Raw genomic sequence first — 23,376 nt, 5'->3', positions numbered from 1 at the left:
GGGAGGTCGCGGTCGGTGCGGGGGGAGGTCGCGGTCGGTGCGGGGGGAGGTCGCGGTCGGTGCGGGGGGGAGATCGCGGTCGGTGCGGGGGGAGGTCGCGGTCGGTGCGGGGTGAGAGCACGGTCGGTGCGGGGCGAGATCGCGGTCGGTGCGGGGGGAGGTCGCGGTTGGTGCGGGGTGAGAGCACGGTCGGTGCGGGGTGAGAGCACGGTCGGTGCGGGGGGAGGTCGCGGTCGGTGCGGGGTGAGAGCACGGTCGGTGCGGGGTGAGATCGCGGTCGGTGCGGGGTGAGATCGCGGTCGGTGCGGGGTGAGAGCGCGGTCGGTGCGGGGTGAGAGCGCGGTCGGTGCGGGGTGAGAGCACGGTCGGTGCGGGGGGAGGTCGCGGTCGGTGCGGGGTGAGATCGCGGTCGGTGCGAGATCGCGGTCGGTGCGGGGTGAGATCGCGGTCGGTGCGGGGTGAGATCGCGGTCGGTGCGGGGTGAGATCGCGGTCGGTGCGGGGGGAGGTCGCGGTCGGTGCGGGGGGAGGTCGCGGTCGGTGCGGGGTGAGAGCGCGGTCGGTGCGGGGTGAGAGCGCGGTCGGTGCGGGGTGAGAGCGCGGTCGGTGCGGGGTGAGAGCGCGGTCGGTGCGGGGTGAGAGCGCGGTCGGTGCGGGGTGAGATCGCGGTCGGTGCGGGGTGAGATCGCGGTCGGTGCGGGGTGAGGTCGCGGTCGGTGCGGGGTGAGATCGCGGTCGGTGCGGGGTGAGAGCGCGGTCGGTGCGGGGTGAGAGCGCGGTCGGTGCGGGGTGAGAGCGCGGTCGGTGCGGGGTGAGAGCGCGGTCGGTGCGGGGTGAGATCGCGGTCGGTGCGGGGTGAGATCGCGGTCGGTGCGGGGTGAGAGCGCGGTCGGTGCGGGGTGAGATCGCGGTCGGTGCGGGGTGAGAGCGCGGTCGGTGCGGGGTGAGATCGCGGTCGGTGCGGGGTGAGATCGCGGTCGGTGCGGGGTGAGATCGCGGTCGGTGCGGGGGGAGGTCGCGGTCGGTGCGGGGTGAGAGCGCGGTCGGTGCGGGGGGAGGTCGCGGTCGGTGCGGGGTGAGATCGCGGTCGGTGCGGGGTGAGATCGCGGTCGGTGCGGGGGGAGGTCGCGGTCGGTGCGGGGTGAGATCGCGGTCGGTGCGGGGTGAGATCGCGGTCGGTGCGGGGGGAGGTCGCGGTCGGTGCGGGGTGAGAGCGCGGTCGGTGCGGGGGGAGGTCGCGGTCGGTGCGGGGTGAGAGCACGGTCGGTGCGGGGGGAGGTCGCGGTCGGTGCGGGGGGAGGTCGCGGTCGGTGCGGGGTGAGAGCGCGGTCGGTGCGGGGGGAGGTCGCGGTCGGTGCGGGGTGAGAGCACGGTCGGTGCGGGGTGAGAGCACGGTCGGTGTGGGGTGAGAGCGCGGTCACGCAGCTCCCTCGTCCTCCCGCAGATCTGTCACCTCAGAATGAGCGGACGATACTTTTGGGGGCGTGGCTGCAAAGCCCTCTGTGTAATGCGCGCTCTGTGATTGGCCGGCTACTGCCAGTGAGCGGGAGCGCGCGGCGCGGTCTCTGTCAGTCCCAGCAGGCTGTGCGCGTCCCCGCTCCGTGACAGACATGGCGGCGGATCCGAGCCTGGAGTGGGTCAGCTCGCTGCCCTGGGCGTGGGGCTACGGCATCTCCGCGGGCGGCAGAGTCTTCTTCATCAAGTAACCGGGGCCCCGGGGGGGAGGAGGCGGCGGCCGAGGCCCGGGCGGCGCTCACTCATGTGTCTGCTCTCCCCACAGTGAGGAAGCCCAGAGCACGACCTGGCTGCACCCGGTGACCGGGGAGACCGTGCTGACCGGACACCGGAAGAGCCCCGGTGAGTGCGAGCGGCGGACGGGAGCTGGGCGCGCTCCCCCCTGTATACCGCTGAGTGTGCCCCCCTGTATACCGCTGTGTGTGCCCCCCTGTATACCGCTGTGTGTGCCCCCCTGTATACCGCTGTGTGTGCCCCCCTGTATACCGCTGTGTGTGCCCCCCTGTATACCGCTGTGTGTGCCCCCCTGTATACCGCTGTGTGTGCCCCCCTGTATACCGCTGTGTGTGCCCCCCTGTATACCGCTGTGTGTGCCCCCCTGTATACCGCTGTGTGTGCCCCCCTGTATACCGCTGTGTGTGCCCCCCTGTATACCGCTGTGTGTGCCCCCCTGTATACCGCTGTGTGTGCCCCCCTGTATACCGCTGTGTGTGCCCCCCTGTATACCGCTGTGTGTGCCCCCCTGTATACCGCTGTGTGTGCCCCCCTGTATACCGCTGTGTGTGCCCCCCCTGTATACCGCTGTGTGTGCCCCCCCTGTATACCGCTGTGTGTGCCCCCCCTGTATACCGCTGTGTGTGCCCCCCCTGTATACCGCGGCGTGTGCGCCCCCCCTGTATACCGCGGCGTGTGCGCCCCCCCTGTATACCGCGGCGTGTGCGCCCCCCCTGTATACCGCGGCGTGTGCCCCCCCCCTGTATACCGCGGCGTGTGCCCCCCCCTGTATACCGCGGCGTGTGCCCCCCCCCTGTATACCGCGGCGTGTGCCCCCCCCTGTATACCGCGGCGTGTGCCCCCCCCTGTATACCGCGGCGTGTGCCCACCCCCCTGTATACCGCGGCGTGTGCCCACCCCCCCCCCCCCCGTGTACGGCTGTGCGCTCCCACGTGTACGGCTGAGCGCTCCCCCCCCCCCAGTCTATGTATGTGTGCCCCCCGATATATACTGCGCTGTGTATATATTTTCCCTCTATACAGTGTATATATTTGTGCTCCCTCTGTATACTGCCGTGTCCTCCCCCACCCCCGTATACAGCCACATTTATTTTGTTGGGATTTTCTGTGACACAAAGTAACAAGTATTTGTGACAAGTAGAGGAAATGGTAAGGGGTGTACTAATTATTCTACAAATATAAATCTGATGATTGTGCATTAGTATTCAGCCCCCCTGTAGTCTGATGCCCCTAAATAACATCCTGAGTGACCGATCGCCCCCAGAAGTCACATCATTAGTACACTGCGTCCCCCCGGTGTGATTTCTCCTCAGTATAAGGACAGCTGTTCTGTGAAGGCCTCAGAGGTTTGTGTGAGAACATTAGAGCTCAACCAGCATCATGGAAACCAAGGAGCCCACCAGACAAGTCAGGGATAAAGTGGTGGAGAAGAGGAAAGCAGGGTTAGGTTATAGGAAATAGCCCAAGCTCTGAACATCTCATGGAGCATCAAACCATCATCAAAACATGGAGGGAGCATGGCCCAACGGCAAACCTCCCAAGACATGGCCGTCCACCTAACCTGACCTCCCAAGCAAGGAGAGCACTAAGGAGAGAAGCCGCCGAGAGGCCCATGGTCACTGGAGGAGCTGCGGAGATCCACAGCTCAGGGGGAATCTGTCCACAGGACAACTAGTAGTCGTGTGCTCCACTAATATGGCCTTTATGGAAGAGGGGCAAATAGAAAGGCATTGTGGAAGCCATAGGAAGTCCCATGTAGGGGACACAGCGAGTGTGTGGAGGGAGGGGCTCTGCCCAGATGAGACCAAACATTGTGGGCTAAATGCTAAAGACGTGAGACCGGGGGGGGGGCAGGTTCACCTTCCAGCAGGACAACGACCCTCAACATCCTGCCAGAGCCACAACGGAGGGTTCAGATCAGAGCACATTCCTGTGTGTGAGGGGTGCAGTCACCGTCCAGACCCAAATCCCAGAGAATCTGTGGCAAGACTGCAGGGAAAGGTGGAGAGACAGACCACAAGAGACTGCAGGGAAAGGTGGAGAGACAGACCCCAAGAGACTACAGAGAAAGGTGGAGAGACAGACCCCAAAAGACTGCAGAGAAAGGTGGAGAGACAGACCCCAAGAGACTGCAGAGAAAGGTGGAGAGACAGACCCCAAAAGACTGCAGAGAAAGGTGGAGAGACAGACCCCAAGAGACTGCAGAGAAAGGTGGAGAGACAGACCCCAAGAGACTGCAGGGAAAGGTGGAGAGACAGACCCCAAGAGACTGCAGGGAAAGGTGGAGAGACAGACCCCAAGAGACTGCAGGGAAAGGTGGAGAGACAGACCCCAAGAGACTGCAGGGAAAGGTGGAGAGACGGACCCCAAGAGACTGCAGGGAAAGGTGGAGAGACGGACCCCAAGAGACTGCAGGGAAAGGTGGAGAGACGGACCCCAAGAGACTGCAGGGAAAGGTGGAGAGACGGACCCCAAGAGACTGCAGGGAAAGGTGGAGAGACGGACCCCAAGAGACTGCAGGGAAAGGTGGAGAGACGGACCCCAAGAGACTGCAGGGAAAGGTGGAGAGACGGACCCCAAGAGACTGCAGGGAAAGGTGGAGAGACGGACCCCAAGAGACTGCAGGGAAAGGTGGAGAGACGGACCCCAAGAGACTGCAGGGAAAGGTGGAGAGACGGACCCCAAGAGACTGCAGGGAAAGGTGGAGAGACGGACCCCAAGAGACTGCAGGGAAAGGTGGAGAGACGGACCCCAAGAGACTGCAGGGAAAGGTGGAGAGACGGACCCCAAGAGACTGCAGGGAAAGGTGGAGAGACGGACCCCAAGAGACTGCAGGGAAAGGTGGAGAGACGGACCCCAAGAGACTGCAGGGAAAGGTGGAGAGACGGACCTCAAACGACTGCCACAGTGACTGCAAAGAATGATGGTCTGCAGGGAAAGGTGGAGAGACGGACCTCAAACGACTGCCACAGTGACTGCAAAGAATGATGGTCCTATAAAGTATTTACTACAGGGGGCAGAAAACTAATGCACCATGTCACTAATGCTCAAGATTTATATTTGTATAATAATTAGTACACCCGTATCATTTCCTTTACTCGTCACAAATAGTTGTAACTTTGTGTCAGTGAAAACCCCAATAAAATTGCATAAAAGTTTGTGGCTGTAACGTGTGAAAATGTGGAAGAATTCATGGGGTATGAAGACTTTTTCAAGACACTATGTAGAGATCTGCCCCCTAAATACAGCTCAGCGCTCCATCCGCCCCGTGTTGGCTTGATTCTTCAATGTGCCCCTACATTAGCTTACTGTGTCTGATGGTGTGTAGAGAAGACACCCATACTGTATGGTGGTGGCACTGTATGGTGGTGAGCTCTGAGGTCTAGTGGTGGCACTGTGTGGTGGTGAGCTCTGAGGTCTAGTGGTGGCACTGTGTGGTGGTGAGCTCTGAGGTCTAGTGGTGGCACTGTGTGGTGGTGAGCTCAGGTCTAGTGGTGGCACTGTGTGGTGGTGAGCTCTGAGGTCTAGTGGTGGCACTGTGTGGTGGTGAGCTCTGAGGTCTAGTGGTGGCACTGTGTGGTGGTGAGCTCTGAGGTCTAGTGGTGGCACTGTGTGGTGGTGAGCTCTGAGGTCTAGTGGTGGCACTGTGTGGTGGTGAGCTCTGAGGTCTAGTGGTGGCACTGTGTGGTGGTGAGCTCTGAGGTCTAGTGGTGGCACTGTGTGGTGGTGAGCTCTGAGGTCTAGTGGTGGCACTGTGTGGTGGTGAGCTCTGAGGTCTAGTGGTGGCACTGTGTGGTGGTGAGCTCTGAGGTCTAGTGGTGGCACTGTGTGGTGGTGAGCTCTGAGGTCTAGTGGTGGCACTGTGGTGGTGAGCTCTGAGGTCTAGTGGTGGCACTGTGTGGTGGTGAGCTCTGAGGTCTAGTGGTGGCACTGTGTGGTGGTGAGCTCTGAGGTCTAGTGGTGGCACTGTGTGGTGGTGAGCTCTGAGGTCTAGTGGTGGCACTGTGTGGTGGTGAGCTCTGAGGTCTAGTGGTGGCACTGTGTGGTGGTGAGCTCTGAGGTCTAGTGGTGGCACTGTGTGGTGGTGAGCTCTGAGGTCTAGTGGTGGCACTGTGTGGTGGTGAGCTCTGAGGTCTAGTGGTGGCACTGTGTGGTGGTGAGCTCTGAGGTCTAGTGGTGGCACTGTGTGGTGGTGAGCTCTGAGGTCTAGTGGTGGCACTGTGGTGGTGAGCTCTGAGGTCTAGTGGTGGCACTGTGTGGTGGTGAGCTCTGAGGTCTAGTGGTGGCACTGTGTGGTGGTGAGCTCTGAGGTCTAGTGGTGGCACTGTGTGGTGGTGAGCTCTGAGGTCTAGTGGTGGCACTGTGTGGTGGTGAGCTCTGAGGTCTAGTGGTGGCACTGTGTGGTGGTGAGCTCTGAGGTCTAGTGGTGGCACTGTGTGGTGGTGAGCTCTGAGGTCTAGTGGTGGCACTGTGTGGTGGTGAGCTCTGAGGTCTAGTGGTGGCACTGTGTGGTGGTGAGCTCTGAGGTCTAGTGGTGGCACTGTGTGGTGGTGAGCTCTGAGGTCTAGTGGTGGCACTGTGTGGTGGTGAGCTCTGAGGTCTAGTGGTGGCACTGTGTGGTGGTGAGCTCTGAGGTCTAGTGGTGGCACTGTGTGGTGGTGAGCTCTGAGGTCTAGTGGTGGCACTGTGTGGTGGTGAGCTCTGAGGTCTAGTGGTGGCACTGTGTGGTGGTGAGTAGAGATGAGCGGCTTTGCCTTTTTTTTAGGGTCGAGTCGGGCTTCATGAAACCTGACTTTCTCAAAAGTCGAGTCGAACGAAATCGGCCAACTATAGGGAAAAGTCGTGAAACACGAAACCCACTGAAAGTCAATGGGGAGAAAAGTCGGCAGTGAGTGGAGGACTGTAAACACACCTGGCATGAATTTTAACCCTAGAGGTGGCGAAATCTCTCTCTTTCTTCTCTCTCTCCCTCTCTCACTCCCACTCCAGCTACGCTCCGCTTCTCTCATTGGCTGAAAAAAGTCACGTGCAAGCATTCGGCGAAACCCGACTTTGACACTTGGGTTGCCGACCACATGGCCAGCTTCACGCTGTTCGGGTTTCGTTTCATGAAACCCGACTTTGGTGAAAGTCGGCGACTTTTGAATCTGACCGACCTGTTTCACTCAACTCTAGTGGTGAGCTCTGAGGTCTAGAGATGGCACTGTATGGTGGTGAGCTCTGAGGTGTAGTGGTGGCACTGTGTGGTGGTGAGCTCTGAGGTCTATTGGTGGCATTGTATGGTGGTGAGCTCTGAGGTCTAGTGGTGGCATTGTATGGTGGTGAGCTCTGAGGTCTAGTGGTGGCATTGTATGGTGGTGAGCTCTGAGGTCTAGTGGTGGCATTGTATGGTGGTGAGCTCTGAGGTCTAGTGGTGGCACTGTGTGGTGGTGAGCTCTGAGGTCTAGTGGTGGCACTGTGTGGTGGTGAGCTCTGAGGTCTAGTGGTGGCACTGTGTGGTGGTGAGCTCTGAGGTCTAGTGGTGGCACTGTATGGTGGTGAGCTCTGAGGTCTAGTGGTGGCACTGTGTGGTGGTGAGCTCTGAGGTCTAGTGGTGGCACTGTATGGTGGTGAGCTCTGAGGTCTAGTGGTGGCACTGTATGGTGGTGAGCTCTGAGGTCTAGTGGTGGCACTGTGTGGTGGTGAGCTCTGAGGTCTAGTGGTGGCATTGTATGGTGGTGAGCTCTGAGGTCTAGTGGTGGCACTGTGTGGTGGTGAGCTCTGAGGTCTAGTGGTGGCATTGTATGGTGGTGAGCTCTGAGGTCTAGTGGTGGCACTGTGTGGTGGTGAGCTCTGAGGTCTAGTGGTGGCATTGTATGGTGGTGAGCTCCGCGCTGCGTGGCGACGGCTCTGTGGAGAGCGGAGCTCCGCGCTGCGTGGCGACGGCTCTGTGGAGAGCGGGGCTCTGTGGAGAGCGGAGCTCCGCTCTGCGTGGCGACGGCTCTGTGGAGAGCGGGGCTCTGTGGAGAGCGGAGCTCCGCGCTGCGTGGCGACGGCTCTGTGGAGAGCGGGGCTCCGCGCTGCGTGGCGACGGCTCTGTGGAGAGCGGAGCTCCGCGCTGCGTGGCGACGGCTCTGTGGAGAGTGGAGCTCCGCGCTGCGTGGCGACGGCTCTGTGGAGAGCGGGGCTCTGTGGAGAGCGGAGCTCCGCGCTGCGTGGCGACGGCTCTGTGGAGAGCGGAGCTCCGCGCTGTGTGGCGACGGCTCTGTGGAGAGCGGGGCTCTGTGGAGAGCGGAGCTCCGCGCTGCGTGGCGACGGCTCTGTGGAGAGCGGAGCTCCGCGCTGCGTGGCGACGGCTCTGTGGAGAGCTACTTTGTGATTGGCTGCTCCAGTTCCTGTGTTACAGGCGGTGATAGGGGAAGTTGCTGGCTGCTGTACACACTGTGCAGCTGGCGGTGATGTACGGCTGCCCTGGTGCCCTTGCCACATGCAGCTCTGTGTAAATATTTACAAGGTGCAGAGCTTTCCTCTCCGCTGCAATGTTCTGCAGCAGACGTACATCTGGCTCTGCTCCAGGTCAGCTCGTGGAGCTAAGAGGTGACGGCCTGGACCTGTGCCCGTCTGTCTGCTGTGGAGTGGGAGCGAGCTGTCTGTGTAGACTGGCACTGTCTGCCAGCAGTGTTGGCCCCCAGTCTGCTCCTCATATCTCTGGATGCTGTTAGTAGGGGGCACAGATGGCGTTCGCCGTCTATAAATAACGTGGAGCTGCCAGTGCAAGCAGCGATCTGTGCTGTACGACTGCCGGGTCCAACTGCCTCACCCTGCCCCCGGACCGTGATACCGAATATGCAGCAGCATAGACCGACTGTACCTATACCCCTCAATCTGCCCCCGGACCGTGATACCGAATATGCAGCAGCATAGACCGACTGTACCTATACCCCTCACCTGCCCCCGGACCGAATATGCAGCAGCATAGACCGACTGTACCTACACCCCTCAATCTGCCCCCGGACCGTGATACCGAATATGCAGCAGCACAGACCGACTACCTATACCCCTCAATCTGCCCCGGACCCTGATACCGAATATGCAGCAGTGTGGACCGACTGTACCTATACCCCTCACCCTGCCCCCGGACCGTGATACCGAATATGCAGCAGCATAGACCGACTGTACCTATACCCCTCAAACTGCCCCCGGACCGCGATACCGAATATGCAGCAGCATAGACCGACTGTACCTATACCCCTCACCCTGCCTTGGACCCTGATACTGAATATGCAGCAGTGTGGACCGACTGTACCTATACCCCTCACCTGCCTCCAGACCGAATATGCAGCAGCATAGACCGACTGTACCTGTACCCCTCACCCTGCCCCGGACCCTGATACCGAATATGCAGCAGTGTGGCCTGACTGTACCTTTACCCCTCACCAGGGCTGTGGAGTCGGAGTTTGAGTCGGTATAAAGTGGACCGACTCAGACTCCCTGAATATATAATAAATTGGGTTTAGTGCAGTTTGTGGGGAATATTTTTTTCAGAAGAATTTGGGAAAGTTATGAAACGTCCTATAAATGTTTGTCCTATTCCTGATCTAAGGTCTAGTCTTTTAGCTGAGATGAATCTGTGCTGAAGTTAATATTCATAAGTACTGAAGCTCCTCCTCTACAGATGAGTAGAAAACACAGGGAAGGAATGCCTACATTCATCTCAGAACTTCTGGAGTGAACAGGAAAGCAGGATTAAGGTAAGTACTTCAAGCAGATCTAAACTTTGCATAAATCAATAGTCCAGTATTTGTTGTCTCTGTATGCTTGATGTTTTAGTTTGTTTTTCTTCTTAGCTCCTGTTTGGATAAATTAGCTGCTCTGATGACTTATATACACTATACATAGAGTATAAGGGGAAAATTTGTTTTCTAACATCTCAAAATCAGAAATACAGGATCGATGAGGGCATATATATTTGAGTGTTCTGGAATAGGATTCAGCACAAACATGCTCCCTCCTCTCCTCTCTATAGACTGTGAAGAAATATGATGTGAAGCATTTAGTGAGCTGCACCCTGAGACAAGCCTGACATTGAAAGTTCAGAGTAAAGCGAACAACACGTTTTAAAAACTTTATACTTATTGTCTGTCCTATTGCTTTATGCAAAGACTGTTTTATTTCTATCCTAAACTATACAGTGCATGATTCCCTATTCTTGCAAGAATTTCAATATACCTTATTTTTTTTTACATGACAAAAGTATTTTGAGAGCGAATTTACATAATTACTAAATGTCTAAGAAGCATCTTATGATGTCAGCTGTATTTGAGCATTTCACAGTGACTCAAGATAAAAAACATTTTGTCAGTGTATAAGTGACCCAGATGAAAACAAATGCTGTGATGCCAAAATCAGTGCATACTCAGGCAGTGATAAAAGTGCTCCTTCAAGAGCTTCTAAAAAGACATTTACAGCACTGCCACCCAGAAGTTTACATATCTGTGATTGAAAAAGATCACAGCAGCACCAAGAAACCAGAGCCCAGCACTTCCCGCCAGGCAAAGGAGGAGGAAAGAGCGTCTCAGACATCAGTGACAAGATATTTTGTAAGTGACAAAGTTACTGTAACAATGACAGCAGAGGTGTTTAAAAGACAGCTCATCGAGCTTGTTGTGAAGGACGGTGTACCATTATCATTATTTGCACGACCAGCTTTTCCAGCTCTTAATGGAAAAATGGCTGCAAACTTGGTGTTTCTCTGGAAAGAGAAAGTATTAGAAAATTAGTGATAGAAGAAGATATTAAGACTCAAGAGACGCTTTGTCTTACAATGGACGCCTGCACACGTCACAGAGGGAACTATTTTGCTATCAACGTTCGATATGTTTGTGACAACAAAAAAATTGTTACCAAGACGCTGGCAGTAAAAGATACTAAAGCTCATCACAGCAGCCAGTTTCTCCAGGCCTTAGTGGAAAAAGTTCTGCAAGATTATGGAGTCACAAAAGAGAACAGGTTCTTGCTATTGTAACTGATAATGCTTCAGACATAAGTGCAATTACACTGAGTGAGAATAATGAAGGTGAACAGCAGCTAGAAGAACGTTTCACATTCAGTATGCTGGAGATGGAAGGCCACAGTCCTGTTCCCATAACGGAGGAACAGACAGATATTACAACAGAAGAACAGCAACATCATACTGTAGAAATAGATGATCTTGTTGAAGCTGCTTCACACCACTTTCCTATTCATCACATGCGCTGTGTTGTGCACACGCTGCAGCTGGCTATAAGAGACAGTCTGCAAGAGGGACATGCTGGAACTCTGATTAGCAAAGTGAGGAGGAGATTGGCTATTGCTGCTAGAACCGTTAAAATTGATTCCATCTGGAAGAGACATGCTGGAAAAGGAGCAATTGTGGATCAAGCCACTCAGTCGGGCAGCACCTATTTAATGATTGAGCGACTGCTTGAGCTGAAACTCTTCCTTGTAGATATGGCCAACCCTCAGGTAACAATACATGAAGGTCAATGGACACAGGTGGCTGAATTGAAGGAATTGCTTCATCACCCATTTACAGCGACTAGAAAGTTACAAGCTGAGGATTTAACTCCTGGCATTTTTATAAAGGAGTGGAAGAACTTGCTATTTTCCCTGTTCCAAAGAGGAGGTTTAATCGCAGATGGCATTGCTGCTTCAATGAGACGGAAGAGACACTGCTATTAGAAAATACAATTCTTCTGGCAGCTGTTTATGTGGACCCGAGTCATCGTATACTGCTGGATGATCAACAGCTTACTAAAGGAAAAGAAGCTCTGACTGAGGTAGCAGTTGGGATGAGTGGCCTACAGGAGGACTGCCAGGCGCAAGAGGACTCTGGTCCTGACAGTGCTACTGCTGCCATATCTTCAGCCTCATCAGATGAGGAATTTGATTCCGACAAGTATTTGGACGACATGGAGCCGGCAAAGCGTTGCCGCAAGGAAAAAGATTCCACTCCCATAGAAAACAGATTGACCAGATTTCAGCAACATTTTTCTCTTGCTCTCAAAGACATAGAAGAGATCAATTGTTCATCAATACTGACTGCACGAGGCAATTCCTTCCCACCCTGACATTGTTAGAGATGTCGCCATGTGGTCACTGCTTTACCACCAGCACAAGTTACTGTAGAGAGGTTGTTCTCTGGCCTTAGAATAATGAGGTCAGATGTGAGGTCACCTATGAAGGAGGATCTGATGGAGGCGATACTATTTCTCAGAACACGTTCATACACTGCACACGTTACTCAGTACGGTTTTGGTGAAAACTGTTTTTTCCCCACTTAGTGCAGAGTGTGTAATAAATTGTAAATATGCAAAAGGTTTTTTATTCTACAGTTGTAGTCCAATAAATATATTGTATGTTCTATCTAAATGGCTTGGTTATTGTATCATAATAATGATTGAAAGCCTGATGTTATCGGTTTACTACAGGAAATGTATCACTTAAACATGAGCCATGTATGAGGGAGTCGGCGTGGAGTCGGAGTGGTGGGAATTGAGGCGTTCAGAGCTGGAGGTTTGACTTCCCGACTCCACAGCCCAGCCCCGGATACAGAATATATAGTATTGTGGACGGACTGTACCTGTACCCCTCACCTACCCCAGACATGGATATCGAATATACAGCATACAGCATTGTGGACGGACTGTACCTATACCCCTCACTTACCCCAGACATGGATAACGAATATACAGCATTGTGGACGGACTGTACCTATACCCCTCACTTACCCCAGACATGGATAACGAATATACAGCATTGTGGATGGACTGTACCTATACCCCTCACCTACCCCAGACATGGATAACGAATATACAGCATTGTGGACGGACTGTACCTATACCCCTCACTTACCCCAGACATGGATAACGAATATACAGCATTGTGGATGGACTGTACCTATACCCCTCACTTACCCCAGACATGGATAACGAATATAGAGCATTGTGGACGGACTGTACCTATACCCCTCACCTACCCCAGACATGGATAACGAATATACAGCATTGTGAATGGACTGTACCTATACCCCTCACCTACCCCAGACATAGATAACGAATATACAGCATTGTGGACGGACTGTACCTATACCCCTCACCTACCCCAGACATGGATAACGAATATACAGCATTGTGGATGGACTGTACCTATACCCCTCACCTACCCCAGACATAGATAACGAATATACAGCATTGTGGATGGACTGTACCTATACCCCTCACCTACCCCAGACATGGATATCGAATATAGAGCATTGTGGACGGACTGTACCTATACCCCTCACTTACCCCAGACATGGATAACGAATATACAGCATTGTGGATGGACTGTACCTATACCCCTCACCTACCCCAGACATGGATAACGAATATACAGCATTGTGGACGGACTGTACCTATACCCCTCACTTACCCCAGACATGGATATCGAATATACAGCATTGTGGACGGACTGTACCTATACCCCTCACCTACCCCAGACATGGATATCGAATATACAGCATACAGCATTGTGGACGGACTGTACCTATACCCCTCACCTACCCCAGACATGGATAACGAATATACAGCATTGTGAATGGACTGTACCTATACCCCTCACCTACCCCAGACATGGATAACGAATATACAGCATTGTGGACGGACTGTACCTATACCCCTCACCTACCCCAGACATGGATAACGAATATACAGCATTGTGGATGGACTGTACCTATACCCCTCACCTACCCCAGACATGGATAACGAATATACAGCATTGTGGATGGACTGTACCTATACCCCTCACCTACCCCAGACATGGATAACGAATATACAGCATTGTGGACGGACTGTACCTATACCCCTCACTTACCCCAGACATGGATAACGAATATAGAGCATTGTGGACGGACTGTACCTATACCCCTCACCTACCCCAGACATGGATAACGAATATACAGCATTGTGAATGGACTGTACCTATACCCCTCACCTACCCCAGACATAGATAACGAATATACAGCATTGTGGACGGACTGTACCTATACCCCTCACCTACCCCAGACATGGATAACGAATATAGAGCATTGTGGACGGACTGTACCTATACCCCTCACCTACCCCAGACATGGATAACGAATATACAGCATTGTGAATGGACTGTACCTATACCCCTCACCTACCCCAGACATAGATAACGAATATACAGCATTGTGGACGGACTGTACCTATACCCCTCACCTACCCCAGACATGGATAACGAATATACAGCATTGTGGATGGAATGTACCTATACCCCTCACCTACCCCAGACATGGATAACGAATATACAGCATTGTGGATGGACTGTACCTATACCCCTCACCTACCCCAGACATGGATAACGAATATACAGCATTGTGGATGGACTGTACCTATACCCCTCACCTACCCCAGACATGGATAACGAATATACAGCATTGTGGATGGACTGTACCTATACCCCTCACCTACCCCAGACATAGATAACGAATATACAGCATTGTGGACGGACTGTACCTATACCCCTCACCTACCCCAGACATAGATAACGAATATAGAGCATTGTGGACGGACTGTACCTATACCCCTCACCTACCCCAGACATGGATAACGAATATACAGCATTGTGGACGGACTGTACCTATACCCCTCCCCTACCCCAGACATGGATAACGAATATACAGCATTGTGGACGGACTGTACCTGTACCCCTACCCCAGACATGGATAACGAATATACAGCATTGTGGACGGACTGTACCTGTACCCCTACCCCAGACATGGATAACGAATATACAGCATTGTGGACGGACTGTACCTATACCCCTCACCTACCCCAGACATAGATAACGAATATACAGCATTGTGGACGGACTGTACCTATACCCCTCCCCTACCCTAGACATGGATACAGAATATACAGCATTGTGGACGGACTGTACCTATACCCCTCACCTACCCCAGACATGGATAACGAATATACAGCATTGTGGACGGACTGTACCTATACCCCTCCCCTACCCTAGACATGGATACAGAATATACAGCATTGTGGACGGACTGTACCTGTACCCCTCACCTACCCCAGACATGGATAACGAATATACAGCATTGTGGACGGACTGTACCTATACCCCTCCCCTACCCCAGACATGGATAACTAATATACAGCATTGTGGACGGACTGTACCTATACCCCTCACCTACCGGTTATCTACAGCATTATAGAGTGCTTAGAGTCATTGTCTTGTTGGAAGGTGAACCTTCGGCCAAGTCTGAGGTCCAGAGCACTCTGGAAGATGTTTTCATCCAGGATATCTCTGTACTTTGCCGCATTCATGTTTCCTTCAATGGCCACCAGTCGTCCTGTCCCTGCAGCTGGAAAACACCCCCATAGCATGATGCTGCCTCCACCATGTTTCACTGTTGGGATTGTATTGGGCAGGTGATGAGCAGTGCCTGGTTTTCTCCACACATACCGCTTAGAATTATCACCAAAAAGTTCTATCTTCGTCTCATCAGACCAGAGAATCTTATTTCTCATAGTCTGGGAGTCCTTCATGTGGCTTTTAGCAAACTCTGTGCTGGCTTTCATATGTCTGGCACTGAGGAGAGGCTTCCGTCGGGCCACTCTGCCATAAAGGCCCGACTGGTGGAGGGCTGTAGTGATAGTTGACTTTGTGGAACTTTCTCCCATCTCCCTACTGCATCTGTGGAGCTCGGCCACAGTGATCTTGGGGTTCTTCTTTACCTCTTTCACCAAGGCTCTTCTCCCACGATTGCTCAGTTTGGCTGGACAGCCAGGTCTATGAAGACTTCTGGTGGTCCCAAACTTCTTCCATTTAAGGATTATGGAGGCCACTGTGCTCTTAGGAGCCTTGAGTGCTGTAGAAATTCTTCTGTAACCTTGGCCAGATCTGTGCCTTGCCACAATTCTGTCTCTGAGCTCCTTGGCCAGTTCCTTTGGCCTCATGATTCTCATTTGGTCTGACATGCACTGTGAGCTGTGAGGTCTTATATAGACAGGTGTGCGCCTTTACACATCAGGTCCTATCAGTGTAATTGCACACAGCTGGCCTCCAATGAAGGAGTAGAACCATCTCAAGGAGGATCACAAGGAAATGGACAGCATGTGACTTACATATGAGTGTCTGAGCAAAGGGTCTGAAGACTTATAACCATGGGATATTTCAGGTTTTCTGTTTTTAATTTTCAGAAATTTTTTTTTTTTTTTTTTTCAGTCAAGATGTGGTTCAGAGTGTACATTAATGAGAATTTTTTTTTTGAATTTACCAAATGGCTCCAAGTTTTGAAACAGTGAAAAATTTAAAGGCATCTGAATACGTTCCGTACCCACTGTATACCTCCCACCTGCCCTGGACCCTGATACTGAATATGCGGCAGTGTGGACCGACTACCCCTCGCCGTCCCTGATACCAAATATACAGCATTGTCGACTGATTACCTATGTCTCACCTGTCCCGGACCCTGATATCAAATAGATAGCGTTGTGGACCGACTGTACCTATGCTCCCCACCTGCCCCGGACCCCGATAGAGTATACAGTTTTGTGAACTGACACCTTTTCTACTTCCAGATTTGCCCACTGGCTGGGAAGAGGCGTACACGTTTGAAGGTGCCCGATACTACATCAAGTAAGTTCTTTTTATCGTTTCCACAGTCTTGGGGCCACTGTGGCCCCCATTGTAGTGCCTGCATCCCTTCTGGGTACAGCATGTATCTCCCTTCTGTAAACGCCTCTATTTCGTGTCCTGGACACTTTACGGTTTTGCAGAGCCACTGATTGGTCGGGAAGCAGAGGCAATTGTGCCCATTGGCTCCGCAGAGTAATGGCCCAATGACCCCATCAGTCCCTTTTTTTTTTTTTTCTTTCATGTCCTGGTCCTGCTGCAATCTGTATGCTGTACGGGGAAGAGGGGGGGCGCATTACTGGGCAAGAGAAGGGTGGTGTGTGCTGTACTGGGCAAAAAAGGGTGGGGGGCATTGTACCGGGTCTGCGGCCCGCGCACGAGCTCCTCCCCTGTCTGCGGCCCGCGCACGAGCTCCTCCCCTGTCTGCGGCCCGCGCACGAGCTCCTCCCCTGTCTGCGGCCCGCGCACGAGCTCCTCCCCTGTCTGCGGCCCGCGCACGAGCTCCTCCCCTGTCTGCGGCCCGCGCACGAGCTCCTCCCCTGTCTGCGGCCCGCGCACGAGCTCCTCCCCTGTCTGCGGCCCGCGCACGAGCTCCTCCCCTGTCTGCGGCCCGCGCACGAGCTCCTCCCCTGTCTGCGGCCCGCGCACGAGCTCCTCCCCTGTCTGCGGCCCGCGCACGAGCTCCTCCCCTGTCTGCGGCCCGCGCACGAGCTCCTCCCCTGTCTGCGGCCCGCGCACGAGCTCCTCCCCTGTCTGCGGCCCGCGCACGAGCTCCTCCCCTGTCTGCGGCCCGCGCACGAGCTCCTCCCCTGTCTGCGGCCCGCGCACGAGCTCCTCCCCTGTCTGCGGCCCGCGCACGAGCTCCTCCCCTGTCTGCGGCCCGCGCACGAGCTCCTCCCCTGTCTGCGGCCCGCGCACGAGCTCCTCCCCTGTCTGCGGCCCGCGCACGAGCTCCTCCCCTGTCTGCGGCCCGCGCACGAGCTCCTCCCCTGTCTGCGGCCCGCGCACGAGCTCCTCCCCTGTCTGCGGCCCGCGCACGAGCTCCTCCCCTGTCTGCGGCCCGCGCACGAGCTCCTCCCCTGTCTGCGGCCCGCGCACGAGCTCCTCCCCTGTCTGCGGCCCGCGCACGAGCTCCTCCCCTGTCTGCGGCCCGCGCACGAGCTCCTCCCCTGTCTGCGGCCCGCGCACGAGCTCCTCCCCTGTCTGCGGCCCGCGCACGAGCTCCTCCCCTGTCTGCGGCCCGCGCACGAGCTCCTCCCCTGTCTGCGGCCCGCGCACGAGCTCCTCCCCTGTCTGCGGCCCGCGCACGAGCTCCTCCCCTGTCTGCGGCCCGCGCACGAGCTCCTCCCCTGTCTGCGGCCCGCGCACGAGCTCCTCCCCTGTCTGCGGCCCGCGCACGAGCTCCTCCCCTGTCTGCGGCCCGCGCACGAGCTCCTCCCCTGTCTGCGGCCCGCGCACGAGCTCCTCCCCTGTCTGCGGCCCGCGCACGAGCTCCTCCCCTGTCTGCGGCCCGCGCACGAGCTCCTCCCCTGTCTGCGGCCCGCGCACGAGCTCCTCCCCTGTCTGCGGCCCGCGCACGAGCTCCTCCCCTGTCTGCGGCCCGCGCACGAGCTCCTCCCCTGTCTGCGGCCCGCGCACGAGCTCCTCCCCTGTCTGCGGCCCGCGCACGAGCTCCTCCCCTGTCTGCGGCCCGCGCACGAGCTCCTCCCCTGTCTGCGGCCCGCGCACGAGCTCCTCCCCTGTCTGCGGCCCGCGCACGAGCTCCTCCCCTGTCTGCGGCCCGCGCACGAGCTCCTCCCCTGTCTGCGGCCCGCGCACGAGCTCCTCCCCTGTCTGCGGCCCGCGCACGAGCTCCTCCCCTGTCTGCGGCCCGCGCACGAGCTCCTCCCCTGTCTGCGGCCCGCGCACGAGCTCCTCCCCTGTCTGCGGCCCGCGCACTGGATTTCTCAGGGCTGGTGGGGGCTGCCATTTATTCTTCTCATGTACAAATACTTTATTTTACACCTTCTTAGACTTCTATACTAATCCTTAATCCAGCATCTGCCTTCATGTGTGCATTGGTGGTTGGCATATGGAGTCGGGTAATCATAGGATGGTAGAGTTGGAAGGGACCTCCTGGGCCATCTGGTCCAACCCCTGCTCAAAGCAGGATTCACTAACTCATCCCAGACAGATATCTGTCCAGCCTCTGTGTGAAGACTTCCATTGAAGGGGAACTCACCACCTCTCATGGCCGCCTGTTCCACTCATTGATCACCCTCACTGTCGGCCTTCTAATATCTAATCTGTGTCTCCTCCCATTCAGTTTCATCCCATTGCTTCTAGTCTTTCCTTGTGCAAATGAGAATAAAGTTGATCCTTCTACAATGTGACAGCCCTTGAGATATTTGTAGACAGTTATTAAGTCTCCTCTCAGTCTTCTCTTCTGCAGCTAAACATTCCCAAATCCTGCAACCTTTCCTCATAAGACGGGGTTTGCAGACCGGTCACCATTCTGGTCGCTCTTTTCTGAACTTGCTCCAGTTTGTTGATGTCTTTTTTAAAATGTGGTGCCCAAAACTGGACACAATATTCCAGATGAGGTCTGACCAAAGAGGAGTAGAGGGAAATAATGACTTCACGTGATCTAGACTGTATGCTTCTCAACGGGGAAGGGGCGGTGCTGTACAATGAGGCGGGGCTCCCTATACGGGGAAGGGTATCGCTGTGCAGTGCGCACCTCTATTGTGTCCTAGCACTCGCCAGCGGTCATTGGGGCTTCACAAGAAGCGTCTTTCTGGCTGCTGTGAGCGCTGTCTGCTCTGCACTTGTCGTTCTGTGCCGATTCTTAATGGTTCTATAGAACGTCCTCATGATGTCGTGTCTTGTAGTGAGGCGGCCGCCTCCTCTCCAGTTTCGTGTCCTATCATGGGGGGCTGCTTCCTCTCCGATGTCGCGTCCTGTGGGAGGGGGACACATCCTCTGGTGTCACTTCCTCTCCGGTGTCGTGTCCTAGCATGGCGGTTCTCTCCGGTGTCTCATGCTGTGGGAGGGGGCTGCCTCCTTTCCAATGTCACATCCAATAATCATGGGGGGCTGCCTCCTCTCCAGTTTCGTGTCCTATCATGGGGGGCTGCCTCCTCTCCGGTTTCGTGTCCTGTGGGAGGGGGCTGCCTCCTCTCCAGTTTCGTGTCCTATCATGGGGGGCTGCCTCCTCTCCAGTTTCGTGTCCTGTGGGAGGGGGCTGCCTCCTCTCCGGTTTCGTGTCCTGTGGGAGGGGGCTGCCTCCTTTCCAATGTCGCATCCAATAATCATGGGGGGCTGCCTCTCCTCTTCCATAGCCCCCGCTGTCTGCTTATGGACTAAGGTGTTGCAGTGATGAGGGTCACGGTACCAGTTTCTCCTGTTGTTCCGGTTTTCAGACACCTGGTCCCGCTGTTGTCTGTGATCTCCTGGAGAAAGGACGACGTGAGTCATGGAGGCTTCGGCTCAAATCTGTGTTGAGTAATCTCGTCAGGTTCCTGCATGTCAGAGAGGGGTGAGGATAGAGGCAGCCAGAAGTCTTCTCCGGGCAGATCCCTGTACCCCGAGTCCATGGTTATAACTCGGCTACTCCTGTCGTCCTGCTCTGCGAGGCCTGTCCCTCCCTCCTCCACCCTCTTCCTGTGGTCCTGCTCCGTGGGGACCACCACATCTGCATACTGTTGATATCACCCAAGAGCCCATCAGTGCTGGGCGCCGTGTCTTCCCTCTCAGGTGGTGGGGGAAGGGCGCCGTGTCTTCCCTCTCGGGGGGTGGGGGAAGGGGCGCCGGGTCTTCCCTCTCGGGGGGTGGGGGAAGGGGCGCCGCGTCTTCCCTCTCGGGGGGTGGGGGAAGGGGCGCCGCGTCTTCCCTCTCGGGGGGTGGGGGAAGGGGCGCCGCGTCTTCCCTCTCGGGGGGTGGGGGAAGGGGCGCCGCGTCTTCCCTCTCGGGGGGTGAGGGAAGGGGCGCCGCGTCTTCCCTCTCGGGGGGTGGGGGAAGGGGCGCCGCGTCTTCCCTCTCGGGGGGGTGGGGGAAGGGGCGCCGCGTCTTCCCTCTCGGGGGGGTGGGGGAAGGGGCGCCGCGTCTTCCCTCTCGGGGGGGTGGGGGAAGGGGCGCCGCGTCTTCCCTCTCGGGGGGGTGGGGGAAGGGGCGCCGCGTCTTCCCTCTCGGGGGGGGTGGGGGAAGGGGCGCCGCGTCTTCCCTCTCGGGGGGGGTGGGGGAAGGGGCGCCGCGTCTTCCCTCTCGGGGGGGTGGGGGAAGGGGCGCCGCGTCTTCCCTCTCGGGGGGGATGGGTGAAGGGGCGCCGCGTCTTCCCTCTCGGGGGGGGATGGGTGAAGGGGCGCCGCGTCTTCCCTCTCGGGGGGGGTGGGGGTAGGGGCGCCGCGTCTTCCCTCTCGGGGGGGTGGGGGAAGGGGCGCCGCGTCTTCCCTCTCGGGGGGGTGGGGGTAGGGGCGCCGCGTCTTCCCTCTCGGGGGGGGTGGGGGAAGGGGCGCCGCGTCTTCCCTCTCGGGGGGGGATGGGTGAAGGGGCGCCGCGTCTTCCCTCTCGGGGGGGGTGGGGGTAGGGGCGCCGCGTCTTCCCTCTCGGGGGGGTGGGGGAAGGGGCGCCGCGTCTTCCCTCTCGGGGGGGTGGGGGTAGGGGCGCCGCGTCTTCCCTCTCGGGGGGGTGGGGGAAGGGGCGCCGCGTCTTCCCTCTCGGGGGGGGGGGGGGAAGGGGCGCCGCGTCTTCCCTCTCGGGGGGGTGGGGGTAGGGGCGCCGCGTCTTCCCTCTCGGGGGGGTGGGGGAAGGGGCGCCGCGTCTTCCCTCTCGGGGGGGGGGGGGGGGAAGGGGGGAAGGGGCGCCGCGTCTTCCCTCTCGGGGGGTGGGGGAAGGGGCGCCGTGTCTTACCTCTCGGGGGGGGGTAGGGGCGCCGCGTCTTCCCTCTCGGGGGGGTGGGGGAAGGGGCGCCGCGTCTTCCCTCTCGGGGGGGTGGGGGAAGGGGCGCCGCGTCTTCCCTCTTGGGGGTGGGGGGGTGGGGGAAGGGGCGCCGCGTCTTCCCTCTCGGGGTGGGGGTGGGGGAAGGGGCGCCGCGTCTTTCCTCTCGGGGGGTGGGGGAAGGGGCGCCGCGTCTTTCCTCTCGGGGGGTGGGGGAAGGGGCGCCGCGTCTTTCCTCTCGGGGGGTGGGGGAAGGGGCGCCGTGCTTCCTTCGATGTTGCCGCATATGACGCATACGCCTATCGTCACGTGCGCACTAAACAATCTGACTTCTTGTAAGACGCTTGCGCGTTGACCGCCTGCGATTGATTGCTCTAATTACGTTTTGAGGCGGATTCCGAGCGGAGCTTAGGCTGTAGAGACACGTAGTGGTCTATTCATGGAGACTTGGGAGGCGCCTGCGCCGTGGCTTACCTGCACTTGGTGCTGGTCACCGGAGCTATTTTTTGGGCAATCATTAAGACCTGCTTACATAGGACTGCTGAGGCTCAGGAGCTGTGTTTCTGTGCGGGTCACTCCTGAATTTTGACTCTTCCATCCTTTCTTGATGTTGACATCTGGCTGCTCGGAGTCTCCTATTAATGAGTGGACATTGGTTGTGGATCTCTTCGGCACTCCATTGCTCGGACGCTTTGTGAGTGTCTTGGCTCTCAGTAACGCGGATGTGTGGTGATCCCGGGGTCTGCCCTCTGTGTGTTTGGATGTCAGTGGATATACAGTTAGAGGATCCCGTGTCAGTATTGCGGGATGGTGCCGGCCTGTACACGTGGAGCCTACATACAGCTGACCTCTTGCAGGCTCCGCCATCCCTCGGGACGCACCGTCTTCCAGAAGTATCTCACGATCCCTGCTCTGACGCTCCAGGAAATGATTCCTTGGGGGCGGAGACTTGAGGGGCGAGACATTGGGTCATGGCCTGCTAACCAGTTCACCCTCCGCCGCGTCTCATCACGCGCATGGTTTTTTGTAGTACCTTTGACCTCTTGTTCCGGCTGTGTCTCTCCAGTCTGTGGCTGCGGAAAGTGTAGAGCAGATAAAGCCGATATGACGGCTGTGATCACAGAGATCTCCAGTGTCTGGGAACCGTGTCCTCCCTGCTGTCACCATGGTGATTAATGACCACAGGGGTAGTTTCGTGGCCCCCAACGTCCCTTACTGGGACCACTGTGTATACATGTCGCAAATCGTACCTGTGGGTGTCCACATCCATCACTAATCAGGTGTCATTATTTACAGGGAGCTCCCCCTAGTGGTGGCTGCAGACAGGATTTTATCATGTATCTCTGTATACAGGGAGCTCCCCCTAGTGGTGGCTGCAGACAGGATTTTATCATGTATCTCTGTATACAGGGAGCTCCCCCTAGTGGTGGCTGCAGACAGGATTTTATCATGTATCTCTGTATACAGGGAGCTCCCCCTAGTGGTGGCTGCAGACAGGATTTTATCATGTATCTCTGTATACAGGGAGCTCCCCCTAGTGGTGGCTGCAGACAGGATCTTATGTATCACTGTATACAGGGAGCTCCCCCTAGTGGTGGCTGCAGACAGGATCTTATCATGTATCTCTGTATACAGGGAGCTCCCCCTAGTGGTGGCTGCAGACAGGATCTTATGTATCACTGTATACAGGGAACTCCCCCTAGTGGTGGCTGCAGACAGGATCTAATCATGTATCACTGTATACAGGGAACTCCCTCTAGTGGTGGCTGCAGACAGGATCTTATCATGTATCACTGTATACAGGGAACTCCCCCTACTGGTGGCTGCAGACAGGATCTTATCATGTTTCACTGTATACAGGGAACTCCCCCTAGTGATGGCTGCAGACAGGATCTTATAATGTATCTCTGTATACAGGGAGTTCCCCCTAGTGGTGACTACAGACAGGATCTTATCACGTATCTCTGTATACAGGGAGCTCCCCCTAGTGGTGGCTGCAGACAGGATCTCATGTATCAGTATACAGGGAGCTCCCCCTAGTGGAG

General features: G+C 56.3%; 1 protein-coding gene across 12 annotated transcripts in view; it reads left to right on the top strand.

Annotated features, from left to right (window-relative positions):
- The first annotated feature begins 1,519 nt into the window (after positions 1-1,519).
- PLEKHA5 (pleckstrin homology domain containing A5) overlaps positions 1,520-23,376 on the top strand; it is a 113,724-nt gene continuing 91,867 nt past the window's right edge. For 4 of the 12 annotated variants that reach the window (XR_012227263.1, XM_073562366.1, XM_073562364.1 and 1 more), the window contains exons 1-3: positions 1,521-1,701; positions 1,780-1,856; positions 16,363-16,420. Coding sequence is in view for 11 of the 12 variants with exons in the window: in XM_073562366.1 (XP_073418467.1) it covers positions 1,610-1,701; positions 1,780-1,856; positions 16,363-16,420 (227 nt within the window). In the remaining variant the exon portion in view is untranslated. Of the gene's footprint in view, positions 1,702-1,779; positions 1,857-16,362; positions 16,421-23,376 lie in introns of all 12 variants that reach the window. The other 8 variants (XM_073562360.1, XM_073562358.1, XM_073562356.1 and 5 more) reach the window with 6 other exon arrangements.

Source organism: Dendrobates tinctorius, unplaced genomic scaffold, assembly GCF_039654945.1.
Source record: "Dendrobates tinctorius isolate UK_male_01 unplaced genomic scaffold, ASM3965494v1 ptg000348l, whole genome shotgun sequence".
Classification (NCBI taxonomy): Eukaryota; Metazoa; Chordata; class Amphibia; order Anura; family Dendrobatidae; genus Dendrobates; species Dendrobates tinctorius.
This window is presented reverse-complemented; position numbering and strand designations above follow the sequence as displayed.